At 53.1% G+C, this 15,267-nt stretch overlaps 5 protein-coding genes across 5 annotated transcripts; 2 read left to right on the forward strand and 3 right to left on the reverse strand.

The window, feature by feature from the left end:
- Positions 1–470: 470 nt before the first annotated feature.
- Positions 471–1,646, reverse strand: LTS14_004042 (uncharacterized protein; the record flags this gene model as incomplete). The annotated part of the gene is made up of 2 exons (XM_064836744.1): positions 471–1,491; positions 1,516–1,646. 2 exons carry the CDS (start codon positions 1,644–1,646, stop codon positions 471–473), a joined length of 1,152 nt encoding a protein of 383 aa, XP_064695377.1.
- A 1,414-nt stretch (positions 1,647–3,060) lies between these two features.
- Positions 3,061–3,468, reverse strand: LTS14_004043 (uncharacterized protein; the record flags this gene model as incomplete). Its single annotated transcript, XM_064836745.1, has 2 exons — positions 3,061–3,299; positions 3,348–3,468. 2 exons carry the CDS (start codon positions 3,466–3,468, stop codon positions 3,061–3,063), a joined length of 360 nt encoding a protein of 119 aa, XP_064695378.1.
- A 1,552-nt stretch (positions 3,469–5,020) lies between these two features.
- Positions 5,021–7,557, reverse strand: mcm7 (DNA replication licensing factor MCM7; the record flags this gene model as incomplete). The annotated part of the gene is made up of 3 exons (XM_064836746.1): positions 5,021–5,107; positions 5,170–7,460; positions 7,509–7,557. 3 exons carry the CDS (start codon positions 7,555–7,557, stop codon positions 5,021–5,023), a joined length of 2,427 nt encoding a protein of 808 aa, XP_064695379.1.
- A 3,277-nt stretch (positions 7,558–10,834) lies between these two features.
- Positions 10,835–11,821, forward strand: LTS14_004045 (uncharacterized protein; the record flags this gene model as incomplete). Its single annotated transcript, XM_064836747.1, has 1 exon — positions 10,835–11,821. The coding sequence occupies one exon, from the start codon at positions 10,835–10,837 to the stop codon at positions 11,819–11,821; it is 987 nt and encodes a 328-aa protein (XP_064695380.1).
- Positions 11,822–12,666: 845 nt separating this feature from the next.
- LTS14_004046 (uncharacterized protein) lies at positions 12,667–14,129 on the forward strand (the record flags this gene model as incomplete). Its single annotated transcript, XM_064836748.1, has 4 exons — positions 12,667–13,299; positions 13,351–13,620; positions 13,675–13,923; positions 13,989–14,129. The coding sequence occupies 4 exons, from the start codon at positions 12,667–12,669 to the stop codon at positions 14,127–14,129; spliced, it is 1,293 nt and encodes a 430-aa protein (XP_064695381.1).
- Between the last annotated feature and the right edge of the window lie 1,138 nt (positions 14,130–15,267).

A 15,267-nucleotide genomic window follows, 5' to 3' on the forward strand; every position in this document is an offset into this window, starting at 1 on the left:
ACGCTCCACAGAAGCTTGTACTGTACAGGGGCGACCACAATTGAGCATGATGTTATCGTACCGTAGACGGACCGAAGAGCTAGTCCTTGTGCTGCTGCCGATCAGGCTCGTGACCACTTATCCACCACTGCTTTGTGTCAGGTACCATCATGATAGCTGTTCAGGAGGGCGTACAGTGGAGCTCGCCTGAAAGCTTGGCAATAATTACGTGGATGAATCGAAAGTGCTAAATAATAATGCCGGTGTTGGCAGCCGCCAGATCAGCTCTCTCACTAATCCCATGCGCGAGAATAAAGCAGACGCCCATCCCGATTGCAAAGGAAGGCCCGTAGTAGTTGATTTCGGAACAGATCACAAAGGAGAGATTTACAGAATGAGATTGTCCAAGAGTGATCGGTATTGAGCGCGTGTACTGCCTACGGTCGAGCATCTATCACATTGTCAGCAATGTACAAATCATTGGGATGCAACTAGTACTGACTGTCAGCCAAACGCGCTAATTGGAGTCGCAACTGCCACAGATTCTGCCGATGAACATTCTCTGGATCGCCCTCCAGTCCAGTGTTGAAGTGCCGATCGACCGTTTGGAAGAGCTGCCGGAGTCTTAGCGCCTCGTGTTGGTAGTGGCCGTCGAAGCGATTGATGACACCAAAAATCACTTGCGGCTGGCTTTGAGCAGATAGGAAGCAAGACAAAAGTCGCTGTTCGCCATGTATGGCCGCTCCTGCAGACGCAGGTCGGGCTGTGTTGGCATACAAGTCTCGGTTGGTCTCAAACATCCAGAGCAGCATTCTAACGACCTGGCTGACCAGTGTGCCACGGTTGACGTTCGAGAGTCTTCCAAAGTACCTGGCTCGGATGCCGTCCAGGGCTTTGAACAGGTCACGAAGCAAGCCGATGGTACGTACGACGTCCTGACCTTCCCGCAAATTGTTAATGTTCTGTCGGAGACCATTTTCGATTGCATAGAACCGTCTGTCCATGTTTGAGACCAGCTGTGCTGACCACAGCTGGCCTGCTACAGGTATGGCCTGTTGTAAGATGCGAAGGTCATCGTCGGTACGGACCAGTTGTGAAAGTACATCTGCTAATCGGTGTATGAGTTCGTGGCCGCTGGTCCTTGCATTACCATTGGAGATGATTTCGTCCGGTGTCAGATGCTCCGGGTGGAACACGGCCACCGTCTGCAGGATTCCGGGTCTTCGGTCGACTTCTTCATCAGAACTGTCTTCCTCATCGTCATCGCCATCGCCCCCGCCATCGTCGGAATCATCGTCATCGGCGCCCTGGCGTGTACTGGCCGACACTGCAGCCCGCGACCGTTCAGCAGCTTGTCGACTCGAACGTGCTCGGGAGGAGCTTGCCATGGCGGGCCTTGAAGATGCTGCATGAGAGGCTTGTAAGTTTCTGCTCGTCCGGCGCATAGCCCGTGTGGTGGCCGGCATACCGGAGTCAGAGTCGCGAAGCCTGAGCTTGTCTAAATCGGGTGTGCTGTATCTTGACATATGAGCTTACCTATCCTCCAGCCAATGACCAGAGCGACAAAGGTAAGTTGAAGAAGTGAAGCCAAATCCTACGGGTCGAGTCTGCGCAATTTGTATACTCTGCTTTGCCACACACAACGTTGGCTTGCAAGTCACCTTCATATTGACTTATGACTGCTAAACTCAAGGCAGATGAGAGGCAGCCTTCGAAGCCCTCGGAGTCACCGGCAGACTGGATGAAACGATAATGCAAACCCACCTTCAAATCGTTGAGGGAAAGCAACATCATCTACAGAGCTATACAATCAGCAGGGATAAGGAGCGAAAACTGCGATCGCGACCTGACGGCGATCCGGGAAAGACCCGCTCAAGGTCACTTAGGCCACAAGCTGAAAAGATCGAGTGGTTGACGGCAGTCCTTGAGACTGCTTGCACACCTCCTGACTCGAGGCATGGAGGCGGCGTCGTGTTGGTCCTTAAGGTGGGTCGGTCGTTTGGGCCGCTCGGCACCATACCGAAAAACTGTCATGAAGGAGGGTTTGAAGTACCTCTGACGCCACATAGCTCGGCAGGCGCAGATAGCGCAGACATGTCGTGGGGCATCACAGAGGATCGTGCTGTACTGCAAGGCATCGTGGTGATCCCTGATGCGGCTCGGTGATCCTGCAGCGTCATGGCGATGCGCATATAACACTGCCGTCGAAATGGAGTTGCAGCATAGTGCAACGGCTTTGCATGGCCCAGCAAGACCATCTTCATTCACAACCGAGAGCCATCCAGCTGACCTCCATCTGATGCGGGCGGGCTGCGAAGCTAATCAAGATCCGGCGCGGTGGACACTAGCAGTACCGGGCTCGAAATGTAAAAAGAGTTCGTGAGGTGACAATGCCCAATCACATTGTGGCGCAAGCCTCGAGATACCGTCATGGTCGCAAATTCTAGCCTGGTATGAGTGCGATCGTATGGTGGATGTGATACGGGCGGCGTTGTGCATGTCGGTTGGAGATGAAGTTGTGGTCTGCGAGAAGTGAAGTCGTGAAGGTTAGTACAAAGCCGCACACGGGAGGCTGTGCAGCCTGAATTTAGGCCATTCTGATTGGCTGAAATTGACTAAAGACCAACAAATGAGGCGCATCACCAAGTTGGATTTTCCTCATCGGGTAAACGAAGATCTGTGCAACTATGGACTGACAGTAGACTTGGCGACATAACACAATCGACAACGGCGGAGCTGGGTGCGGCGTACAGAAGCGGAGACCGTTGGAGACCAAAAATTGTACGTCTGCCTGCAACGATGCCTAAGCTGAGCCTCCCAGAGTACAAATGTATGGATGAAAAGTGTCCCTGGCTGTTCGCAGGCCGCCTGCGGCCATGCGAGGACAATCAACGAAGCGAAAAACGATAGTTTCCACAGTCATGGCGGCCGGTATGGTGCAAAAGCTACCGTGCCGCCTCTCCAAGCTGTCCATGCCGGACTGCCTCTCGCGTAGCGATCGAGAAGGCGTAGTCCGAGTCTGCGCATGATCAGTTGTTGTACTATCCTCCCCGATTTCGCTGCCCGTTGTAACCCACCAGCTTACCTCGAGCTTCCTCCTGCCTTCGACGACTCGGCGTAGAGCGACGTTTCTCTTGAGCTTTGCTCCTTGGCTTTGCCAGTCACAAGCACATGTCGAAGGGAGACACCACCCCAGGGTAGACCCGATAGCTCGCCAGACCCGAGATCTTCTGCCTCAGGGGCGCAATACGCACCACCGGCCTTCTCTTCATTCTCTCGAACCCTGTCCGTCTCCTCTTTCTGCCATCGGACTTTTTCGCCTGGACACGTGTTAGCGCATATCATCGCATCTTCAGTCAATCACCTACGAAACTTCCGTTGCGCAATTCGGCTCTGTACTCGTCGTCGCTCCTTCGGATCCTTTATAGCGCTCCAATCGTCGTCCGGAATACTGGCCGAACCCGAAGAGTTCGAGTCTGCTTGTGACATGATGAGGCTTCGCCGACAAGGATCGCAAATGCTGTCGGGGCATGGCACGGTCGAGGGTCGAAGGTCGAGTCCCTCCAGCCCGGTCCTCTTGTAGTGTTGGCCGTGCAAAGGACGAGAACGCGGTTACAGGATCAGAGACTCCAACATATGGCCCCCCCAAAGATCAGGTCCAGAATAGATGACAAGCAGCACGAATTAACAGCCTTTGCGGTGAGTCGTAGCAGCGATACCTCTTTCCAATTCTGGTGGAACCCTGATTGAGGCTTGGTCGTCGATAGAGACAGTGAGTGGTTGCTCAACGGTAAAGCCTAACACCGCTGAACAGGAGGCTGAAGCAGAAGCCAATAACAACAGATATAGTGAGAGATGAACCTACAGCTCTGTAGACTACCTCTACATTCTTCAGTCAGCGCGGCATCGTGTGGGAGGCCGCGGCCGACTTCTGTCACAAGGAGAAGGTGTTCGGACAGGCCTTGAACACGATCGTAGGTGATCCTCGCGTGCAAATGAAATACAGGTACCGACCAATAGCAGGCTGAGCGCACTGTTATGAGTGATGGTTGAAGTAGAGAGCTAATGCAGGGCCATGCTCGTAGTCCGCGATGCGTGAGGAATAAGGCATCCTTAATTCAGACTCATGGAGGACATTTGAGATGTCGTAGAGACGAAGGTCGGCATCGTCTTCGAGTGTATTCCGTGCGTCGGCCGCACCGGCCGGGCTGGAGTCGATAATGCCGGCAGCCACGAGAACATCTGGTCCTAGCTTGGTGATCTGGGAAGCGTTCTAAGACGTCAGACCAGCACCATGCACTCCTAAGAACATGGGAGATCATCACAGCCTCATTCTAGTGGCTAGTGGCAGGCCTGGTAGCGGTCGGAGGAACCAAAGTACCACGTGTTGGCACGTCGAAGCCAAGTTCAGCCTCGAGTGAGGCCGCACCTCCTTTGAGCTAACGGTACTGTCATTGCAATTGCGCCATGACCAGTACATCATTGGCTCGCCCGCCGATCGGAGAGTAGTCTGTCAGGTCCGTCTTTCTGTCGCCGTGGAGTCATGAGGCAGATACGCTCAGCTGGCTTGCACAGCCCTGTCTAGTGCCACAAACCATGAGCATGAGGAATCGGCCGAAAGCATCAGGTCCATCTGTGTTAGGATCTCGTCAGCAAGAGCACCGCGATGCCCTCTCCGAAAAGTGTCGTCGATCGGAAGCCATGACCTTTTTCCTGGTATGGACATGGTTTCGTGATTGTTAGGTAGATGGAGGATCTGGAAAGGCGACCCCGAGCGGGCAAAGCCGTGCCGAGCAAGCTAAACCATATTTAGACCCATGGCGTAAGGTCATGTCCGATGAATGAGATCAGCGTCATGGTTCGAGACGAGTAAAGCATCATGAATCGAGATCAGGGTGTTCCATAGTTCAGAACTGAGATTCAAGACGATGGAGGAATCATTTACGCCATGGATAATGCTGAACAAGAGCCCAGTCACAAAGAAATTGCGCTTCGTCGATGCCGTGCTGGCTCGGTACACCAAATCATCCATCCGCAATCATCAAAAGTCCTCGTCACCCATATCCGCATCCTCATCCCCAGTCTCAATAAAGACCAGCCTCGTACCCTCAGCAGCCGTTTGCCAGATCTAGACTTCGGTGTCAACAAATGGTGTTTCTCAAGGACGTTGGATGCCACGGCAAAACTTACATCCAGATCAGCATACTCCTCCAAGCAGCTCTCTAATTGCTGCACAGTGAAACCCTTCGCCAGTACTCGTTCACGTACTCTCCGCATATCCATCTCGCCGCGACCTTCGCCCGTGGCCGCCGCACCACTATCACGCATGCCGCGGATGAGGTTGTAGATCTTCGAGCTGGCAGACTGATCGCCTCTGCGATCCCGTTGGTCCTCGTACAGACTTGCTTTGCTCACCTCGATTAGTCGGAGAGCTTCATCCACATCATCTGTGATGACCTCTTCTGCGAATCGCAGACGTGCTAGAGCTTGGGAGACACGCAAAATACCGAGCAGAGTACGTGGAGAAGTGTGCGTGAATGTCTTCTTGCCGGCTTCATCTCGCTTCTGTTGTTGGCGTAGGCGTACGTAAGCACCAACAAGATAGTCGGAGACTTGCTTTGAGACGACAGGGCGAAAGGATCGCGCGCGGGCCACCCACTGTCGAACTTCGTTTGGCGTGAAGATCAGCCCACCACCTTGTGGCTCAGGATGTTTGTTGTTGATGTGCACAAATGTCACGTGCCGAGCAAGTTCTTCGTCCGCATCTCGTGAAGGCGTGTCGAGGATCAGGAAGAGGATATCGAATCTACTAAGCAAGGCCGCAGGCAGATTGATATTTTCCACAGGGGAGATGCGCGGGTTGTATCGACCGTATAGAGGATTAGCAGCAGCAAGAATCGCTGTTCGAGCGTTCAACGTCGTGGTTATGCCGGCTTTCGATATCGAAATAGTCTGCTGCTCCATGACTTCATGGATGGCAGTCCTGTCCGAATCGTCCATCTTGTCGAATTCATCGATGCAGCAAGTACCGTTGTCTGCAAGCACAAGCGCACCGCCTTCGAGCACCATCTCATCTGTAACAGGGTCGCGCATCACAGCAGCTGTAAGACCAACACCACTGCTACCTCGTCCGGTAGTGTACACTCCACGAGGCGCGACTTTCGTGATGTACTTCAGTAATTGAGATTTAGCCACACCAGGATCACCCATAAGACAGACGTTGATATCGCCACGAATGCGCATGCCATCACCCATCTCCTTCGTAACACCGCCAATGAGCTGAAGAAGTAGTGCTTTTTTCACATCCAGATGGCCAAAGATTTCTGGCGCGATTGATCTGCTGAGGTATTCGTATAGCTGGCCTGACTGTTCGAGCTCGGTCATCCGTCGGATCGTGGTTGGTGCAAGCACCATATTGTCATAAGCCTTCTTGTGCTGGTTGACATACTGCGCCTCGAGGTATGTGTCCGTAAGCAGGCCAGCCTTAATCGCCTTGAAGCCAGTGTATGGCGTGGGTAAGAAAATGCCAGCGATATCCACGACATCGCCAGGATTGATCTGTCTGGCAAGAGCGCCGTGACAATGTATCGTGAGCTGTCGTGGAATGTGGCCAACGGGTACCTGATCTGCCATCTCCTGGATCTTGACTTCCTGAAATGGCAAGAACTTCGACGCACGTGTTGATAAGAAGAGCTGTCCTTTGGCGCCATTCTTCACGCAGTCTTCTGACTGACACTCCACCAGTGGTGTGAACTGCTTTGCGGTGACAGGCTGGAAGATCTCATGGCCACAGCGGTCGCAAGAGTACGCATTGACCAGTACCGCAGGCTTCACGTCTGACACTCTAGTCGTGATACCTCGCACTGTGATTAGCTGACCAAGATGCTCGCCTCGCACTTGTCGTACTGCCAGTGCTTTGTTGCCTTTGTCGCTACTTGAGCCAGAAGGGGTGATCGGTTTGAAATTGAGTGTGTATCGTCGAGTAAGCTCGGGAGGGAAGATCGATTCGGGTATTGCTCCGTCAATGTTGTTCTCCTGCTGCTGCCGCACATTGTCGTTGCGCTTCGATCGCTGGGTCATGATTATATCTATCACGTCGTCCTTGAAGTTCGGCTCCTTTGTAGGCGCAGGCATGACTTTGTCGACGGCGCGGGAGAAGATCTCAATGTAGTGATGTGCGTTCTTCTCGACAGAATGCACAAGGTTCATAGACAGGGCAGTATCCTCGTCCAACGTCCTCTCGTATTGCTCCAGGTCGTCCAGATCTATCAGCACCTGCGACTTTGTCCGTTCAGCTACATCTTGCAGCACGTTCATGTACTTTGTCTTCGATCGTGTCCCACGTCGCTGTTCTCGCGCCGCATCGTCGGCGTCCATGAAGTCGTACTCATCGCTGTCGCCGTCCAGCCGCAAATCGTCGAGAGCATCTTCTGTCTCTGCGGTGGAAGACTTGAAGTTGCGCAAGAAGTCCTCGAAGGCAGCTATACTCTATCAGTGGTATGCTCAACCGTGTTTGTTCTGAATTATACCTTGCTGCTCCTCGTAGTTTGCAAGCGCTTTGTGCGTCAGGAGCGCCATTGCGGCTGTTCGGAGTTCTTGGATATCTCAGGAGTGGTGGGCCGAATATCTCGTATCGAGTGCTACGCTCTGAATCCTGCGCAGGTCAACGTCAATGTAACGGCTGGTATGGGTACTTTCTGGACGAGACGAAGATCACTGAGAGTCGCGCGACGCGTCGCTTTCGTGTTGATGCGCTAACCCGAATCGGCCAAAAGTGGGGCCCATCGAGCTTCGCCTCGAGATCCGACGCTGATACAGGTCCATCATCACGTCCTCGGGAGATGTACCGCGTTTCACGGCACACAACCAGACGACATTTGGTAATACTCCCATAGCCCAGCATCATGACTAGGAGAGCAATCCTTTGGCGATAGGACAAGTTGAACTTTCGTGGAGGCGTCCTGCTGCCTGACCAGAGAAGTATAAAGGTAATATTATACCCACCTGACTTCATCCAATCCACTTCACTTCATCCAGACATTGAGTCGTTCTCTCATAATGGGATATGCTGAGCAAGTCTGCCAAATATGTGGCATACCATTCAATATTGCTCGTATCAGGAAGCATGGTGTGTTGAACTACGACCTTCGTTATCTCACAAGTCGCAGATGAACCTGAAGAGGCCGGCTGGCAGAGCTATCACTACGACTACGTGACGCAGGAAGACACGATTGAACCCTGTGAGGCAGAGGGTTGCACTGACAAGACTCGGGTTCCCCACGATGCTGAGGCTGAGCCAGAGCATCTTGCCGGACCTCATTGCACATACACTCTTGGCTACTCAGGCTGGCGTGTCACCACAAAGGAGATGCAACTATGTACTAGCCGAGTGCACATCGTGCACGAAACAAGCCCGCTGAGAACATTCAGGACCGGCTTAGGTGCATTTGTCTGGCTCCGAAGCATGAAGGTTGGAGCCCAGAAACAGACGACAAGCCATACGAGACCCTCTCAAAATATTGCTTCGTCACCGGCGTCACCTCGCGTGCTGTAGACGACTTCGACGTAGAAGGATTGACACCAGCTAGACATGGGCTATCTGAGACGATGGTTGGCAACAACCGTAAGGAGGACGTAAGGCGAGCATAAGAACGACGAGTCTCTCCAGCGGCTAATTGGAGCAAAGTCATATGACGACCGCCTCGCGCTCCCTATGCATCCGGGGTGCTTCGACATGTTCAAGCAAGCAAGTCTACAGCGCTTCGGATGCATCAACATCGATGGTCTGTGGATGCTTAGAGAGGTCAGCGCCGACCGTGTTACAAAATTAATGTTCATGCTGATGATATGCACAGACACACGGGGCTTACGAGAACAGATTTGAGGACTTCCCAGAGTCACCAGATCTTAGTATTGTTGTCGATCAATGGTACTACTGTGAGCCAGGAACGGAGTATTTAGCCAGCAACCCGATTGACGTCGATGGGTTAATTGAGCTTATTGTATCCTGCCAACTACCCGACGGTACCACGACTCATACCATCTTCGAGCCGAGGGTTGGGAGTAGAGACGATGTTTTCGGAGAGCTGCCGGTCGAGCTAAATGATATTATCATTGGACATCTGGACCGCCGCGACCTTGCAAATCTTCTTCTTGCTTCGAGGGCGTTCAGCCAGCTCCCACAACACTATTTCAAGGATCAAGTGTTGAATGATATGCCCTGGGTTTGGGAAACGGATGAATTCGCAACACATCGTATGGATTGGTATGCTTTGTGGTGCAAGCTCGCTACCGCAGATGGTGGTAGTGGGGGCGACGAGAAGTATCGGCAGTGGCGAAAGACGATTCTACGACTCAAGCTCGAAGGACCACACACGGAGCTAGCGGACAATGACTTGACGCACGTAAACGAGTCGTACTCGACCGAGTACCAGAGCGCTGAGAAACGATTGCGGGTCGAAGCAGATGCTCAGATAGAAGCAGCCATCGCATCAGGTAGATGGCCTCTCAGAGAGCCGAAGCAGACAGAAGGTAGAGGCCTGCGCAATCGTAAGCGCACACATGGGGATTTGCAGCACTATCACCAACTGAGGACTCGGAGTGATGAAGCAATGCTTCGAGAACAAGACGTCTCCTTGCAGCACGACTGGCCAAACCCTGGACGCGCTCACAAAAGACACCGGGCGCGCGGCTGTACGATGTACATAAAAGCGGCAGTAGAGATATTGTTGTACTCAGCGGCTGCCACTACCAGGATCTGAGTAAAACTACTGCTCGAATAGCTTGACGACGGATGCGGCACATGGTTGTACGCAGGTATGCCCACATCAGAGCGCGACACCTCGGTCTTGTTATTTCGGGCAGGCGTCTCGCCTATCTGTATCGAGGAAGCATGACGCGCGCCTACAGTCTCTGCTTCCAACGTTCGTAAGACTGCAATGCTCGACATGGTCGACGTTGCTGCCAGTGAGGAGGACAGCACTGTCGCCTTTGCAACGTATCCACTGCTGTGAGCGTTTACTCCCCAGCGCTTGCTTGCTCGTGTGAAGAGCATATATAGATTGGCGTCCAGGTGACATGCAGTGGTGTCTTCTATCACTCTTCCAGAAAGCTTCTACTCCAAACCTACACCACATCCGAGGCTTCGGGTCGCTGCTGATCTGCAATTGTGATCATCATCCACGTTTCGTTCGAGGCACGACAACATCACACCAACGGGAGTGCTAACGACGCAATTTTACGGCACAACAGCAACAGCTCTTTTCTTCAACACCCATCATCAGCTCTGCCGTGATTTGGATCTGCTCAAAGCAACATCCTGCCAATCAAAGGATTCGAAAAGCTCGTGCAGAGCTGACAGGGATTTAAGCGCCGCTCCAGCATTTGGCCTATCGCGCATCCCGGCAATCCGTTAGCGTCAACCCAGGCCTCTCCGTCTCGACGTCAATTGGACGACTTCGACCGCTCACCTGCAGCGCTGCAAACGCAGCATTTCGCTGCGGCGGCTCACTGTCCTAAATCTGGTCGGCGCGTACATTCTGCGACGCAAGCGCTGTTGCATGTATCGTCGCGGGCCAGCTCAAGCAGCAGCAGCAGGACTGTGCTGTGAGACGCCGAAGCCTGCTGTTGGCAACATCAGGTAAGCTCCTCTGGCCTTGCCATGCCTGCATGCCTGCATGCATGGCTGCACACCCCATTACCTTAAGCCTTGCCCATCTCGATCACGTCCTCTTCTCTTGCTTTCTCTTCACCGGCGTTGCTTACCAGAGCCCGCAGGACTTGGGTGTCGTCGTTGCCGATTCATTCGTTTGATCACTCGGTCACTCGTTCATCTCTCAAACGACGATACGCAACGATGGCATCTGCTACTGCTACCGCCACTATGGCTGCTGCCGGCTTCGATGTACGACCTAGCACTGGATCTTCTTCGCTGCAAACGCCCAGGTCTGGTGGTCTACCATCTGAAATGCGTAGCCCACTTGCCGGATCGCCCAGCTTCCTCAAGCAAAGAAATGACGAATTAAAGACGCCTATCACTCCACCTTCTGCGTACTTGGACTTCCTGAAGAACATGTCCCCTGCTCTGATGAGCCCGGCACCAACGAGCACAAGTGCTCGCTTCAGCTTCCACGGCGACAAGACCGATAGATGGTCCGACAAAGCCTCCGAGACAGCAACCGAGAAGCCATCGATCAGCCCCCCAACCTCGCAACCCGCTTTGTCTCGCAATACATCGTATGACTCGAACACTTCTACTGCTACTTCATCCTCGACACAAAGCATCGCCTCCTCTGTTCCCAGTGCTACTGGCACTCGACGACAACGACCAGAGTCACCTCGCGTTACCATCCCACCCTCGCCATTTGCGAAGCCAGCACTACGATCAGCACGGACACCGCGAAAGCTAACGATCCCGCAATCACCATACTCTACAGGCTTGCCATCAGCAGGCATGCCCTCCGCCCGATCAGTCGGCACACCCTACACATCAACTCCACTCAGCGCTGCGCCATGGAGCGCATCGTTCTCGTCCCGTGACGTCGATGTTGAGACGACTGGAAAGCCCGGGAAAGTTACTGTGAAGCAAGTAGTCACCAGGACGGTGACATACTGCCGGACGCCATTGGAGGCCATCCCAGACGGCAATCTATGGAAGAGAAGAAAAGTTGAGCACGAAGGTACACTAAAAGGACTTGAGGAGTATGAGCCGACGATCAAGGAGGAAGGGACGGATAGTGAGGGAACTGCGGAAATCAGGACAGTCATTCCTGAGGCGGAGAGGAAAACGGGCAGCGGTGCTGCCGATGAAGCAAATATCGACCCAGCACTGAAGGACGCCTAGGCACGATCAATGCACCTTGCTCTTGAAGTATGAGCGTTTCGAGCACTTTCGATTCACAACGGCGGCACGCTTGACGACATAACACTCCCATGCCATATCGGCTGGCAATAGGGAGTTTTTGACGAGTCACGAAGAGGATACCACTTTGTTTGCGTTGGCAGCGTCTCATAGCCCGGCGCTAAAGGCGTGGAGGATCATATGGATTTGGGAGCGTTCTTGAAGCACGGCGTTCTGGCGATGAGAGTCGAGATGTACTCGACATTGGTCTGGGTAATGAGCATAGCTGCGTTTAGCTACCAGCAGACTAAGAAAAACCTTTACCGATACTGCTCTCGTTCCTTCAATCATCCATCTGTTCACTAATTGACGTAGCATATTCAGGACAGGTGCATGACAGCTTCACAAAGACACAGAGGGGAGAATTTGACTGACCAGCAGAAAGGGTAATACTCAAGGTGAGAGATCTGTTCCTTGAAATTCAACGAATGCTACTGACGGTATCGCTAGAAACTCCCTCACTGCCCTCATGGCGCTACTTTGTGCCCCTGTGTGCGGTTGAAGTCGTGAAAGTGAAGCACGAGACCACAGGCTGCTGCTCCATCATGAAAGGTCCATCACCTCGTTAAGCTTCTCCTTCACTTGAGTCCCACCTTCGTCACTTCCTCAATCGTTTGGACGCTGCATTGGCATATGACAGCGCCGTCGAATCTATTTACTTTCCAGCTCAGGCCCTTTTTTGGCCAACAACATACTTTTCCCAACCTCCTTCAACACCCCTTCCTTTCCATACACCAATCCAAACACAACTTACACTTCGATACACAGAGACAGAAGTGCCACCCACAATGGCTGCCTCCATCAACATCCAGATCCCCTTCGACACCCTTGAGGCCATTCAGGAGAACGAAGGCATCACCCAGGCACTGCAAAAGCTTGCGGTAAATCCCAGTTCCTCATCCAAGGTCATCCACAACATTGCCGCCGCCGTCATTAAGGCTGTCGAGGAGCTGCCCTATATGGTCAAGGCAAAGACGGCACATCCATCGAAGGCTTCAGCTGCTTCATTCGATGTCGAGTCTGTGTTCGGCGACGCCAGGCGTACGGTGAACTCGAGTCGCTCCCGGTCTCCTTCCTTCGGCCCGCCAAAGCCGCGATCGCGCCTTCAGAGCCCGGTATACAATGGCTGGGACACGTCTTCACCTATCACTACGCCCCCCTCCCCAGTCTCGCCATGCGGAGGCTGGGGTCCGTCGGTGTCTGATTCGCATCCCGTGTACAGCACGTCGGCAAGCATCACTGTCACCATCGAGTCAGACGATGGTCGCCACAGCTTCGTTGTTGAGACATATAGTTGCTTTCGCGACCTCATCCACGAATACTCTTGGTGGACCGGGTCCGAAGCAGACGACCTGGTATTCACCATGGCTGAAAGCGGTGAAGTGATCGGGAAAGGCCAGTACAGTGCGAATTTGCTCTGGGTAAGTGATATCCTATTCTGCCAATCATTATTGACTGACATGGAACTTCAGCTGGGCATCCGCAACGGCACCACCATCAACGTAGAAAAGGTTGGCGGTATTCTCACTGGTGAAGCGACTAGAGTCTCCATCACCTTCCGTGACTCGATGCGCAACGAAGTAGTTATTCCGGTTGACGGCTCTAGCACTTTCCAGGACCTCATTCAACTATATTCGCAGCGTACTGGTCGTGACACACGTAAGCTCGATTTCTTCTACACCCTAAACGGTGTGGAGGATGACAAGATCGCCACCGAATGGCCGCAGGGGAGTCTTGATCAAGTATGCGCAACCTCGGGATGCTCAACGGTGTCAATGGGCTAACAGCTGCGACAGCACTTCTCCGACGGCGAACTGATCTTGGTCAAGCCCAAACCTCTCTCGTCAATCAACTTCTCGTTCACGATCCGTGATGCGATGGACAAGGTCAATCACTTTGAAGCAGACCGCTACATCGATATGGCCGATCTGGATGAAATGTACAGCCACAAGACCGGCAGCAAGTTCGGCTCGCTGCAGTACGAAGTCCACGGCGAAGTTTTCCAGAGCAACTCGATGAGCTGGACCGGCCAGACATTAGATATGGTATGTGCCTGCTTGAAGACTTGACGTTCATCTGTTGTCGATCGTGCTAATTCCTGTCTCGTCAGTGTGGCGTCTTCAACGGCACCGAGATTCTGGTGCGCCCTCATAAGGCCTCCGTTCGTCCTGGCTGGGTGTGTGACTGCTCTGAGTACGAGGACTGGACCGATCGCCGCAATTCCGTGGAGAGGGGTCGTGGTTGGGATTGAACATTCTGTGCCTCGTGATGGACGCAGGAAGGCTTAACAGAGTTACCCATTGAGCACGAGAAGGCGGATGCACCGTTTTTGGGAGGCGGGTAGAGCGGATGAGCAGAGTATCAAGTGCAACGCGTCTGCAGGCACTACGGCGACAGCTTGTTGTGTTCGTGTTTTGCTACCACTTGTTCCTTCCCAGTGCACAGCTCGTGTGGGACCCTTGTTAAGGTATATTCCGTGCTACAGCTTGTGCTTGAGGGTGGAGACACGGTCGAAGTGTGAGCCGCGCAGAGCAGCCAAGGGCGGAGAGATCAGGGCGGTGCAGATTGCATTTAGGAATGTAGCGGCCGGCATGTTCCAAACCGTGGTAGGAGGCCCGATCATCCACAAAGACCACGACGTGTCCATAGATTACGCGCAGAAAACTGAATACGATATTGGTTTGTAGACATCGGGTGAACGTGGCAGTGGTTGGATCTCTGTTCTAACCCTTGACGCAGGAAGTCCGGAATTTTCCTTCGCCTTCCGGCTTTGAATTCGTTGGCTGTCGACGTGGCGGTGTCGAACGGATGTTCGTCGAGCCGAGCTGTAGGACGGCAAGAGCTGGAACGACGTTTAAATTCATCTTGCGTGCTTGTCTCCCCAGATATCGGGTCATAGCCACTGTTCGCTGCATGGCAACTACACGGTCCGAAGTCCCTTGTCCAACAAAGCCATTCATAGAGCATGTGTGAGGAAAATTGAAGTCGTAATCTATCGTGAAAGACAAGCCATCCTTGTCACTGTTCTCCCTGCCACACATGGGATGGAGTTCTACAGACCACGTGGATATGGACCTCTCCACTCTGCAGTTTCTCATTTCGCGATCCTCGTGATGACATGATAAAGGGTGAAAGAGATCAACAAAAAGCAAGATAGGCTATTGACTGTCTGCTCATGGAGCGATATACAATATACGTCATGCCCATCACAAAACTCTCGCGGCGGCAATTCCTCTCGAGTGACGGCATGTGAGGTCGATCATCGTCTGCCGTCTCGTCTTGTCTGAGGTGGCGTATCCCGAGCGGAAGCACCAGGGAAGACAGACACGAGCGACATTTCACTACTCTCAAGCTTCACAATCGAGCGCAGTCGCCGTAGAGGACTTTGC

Source organism: Recurvomyces mirabilis, assembly GCF_035927965.1.
Source record: "Recurvomyces mirabilis strain CCFEE 5264 chromosome Unknown scaffold_9, whole genome shotgun sequence".
NCBI lineage: Eukaryota > Fungi > Ascomycota > Dothideomycetes > Mycosphaerellales > Teratosphaeriaceae > Recurvomyces > Recurvomyces mirabilis.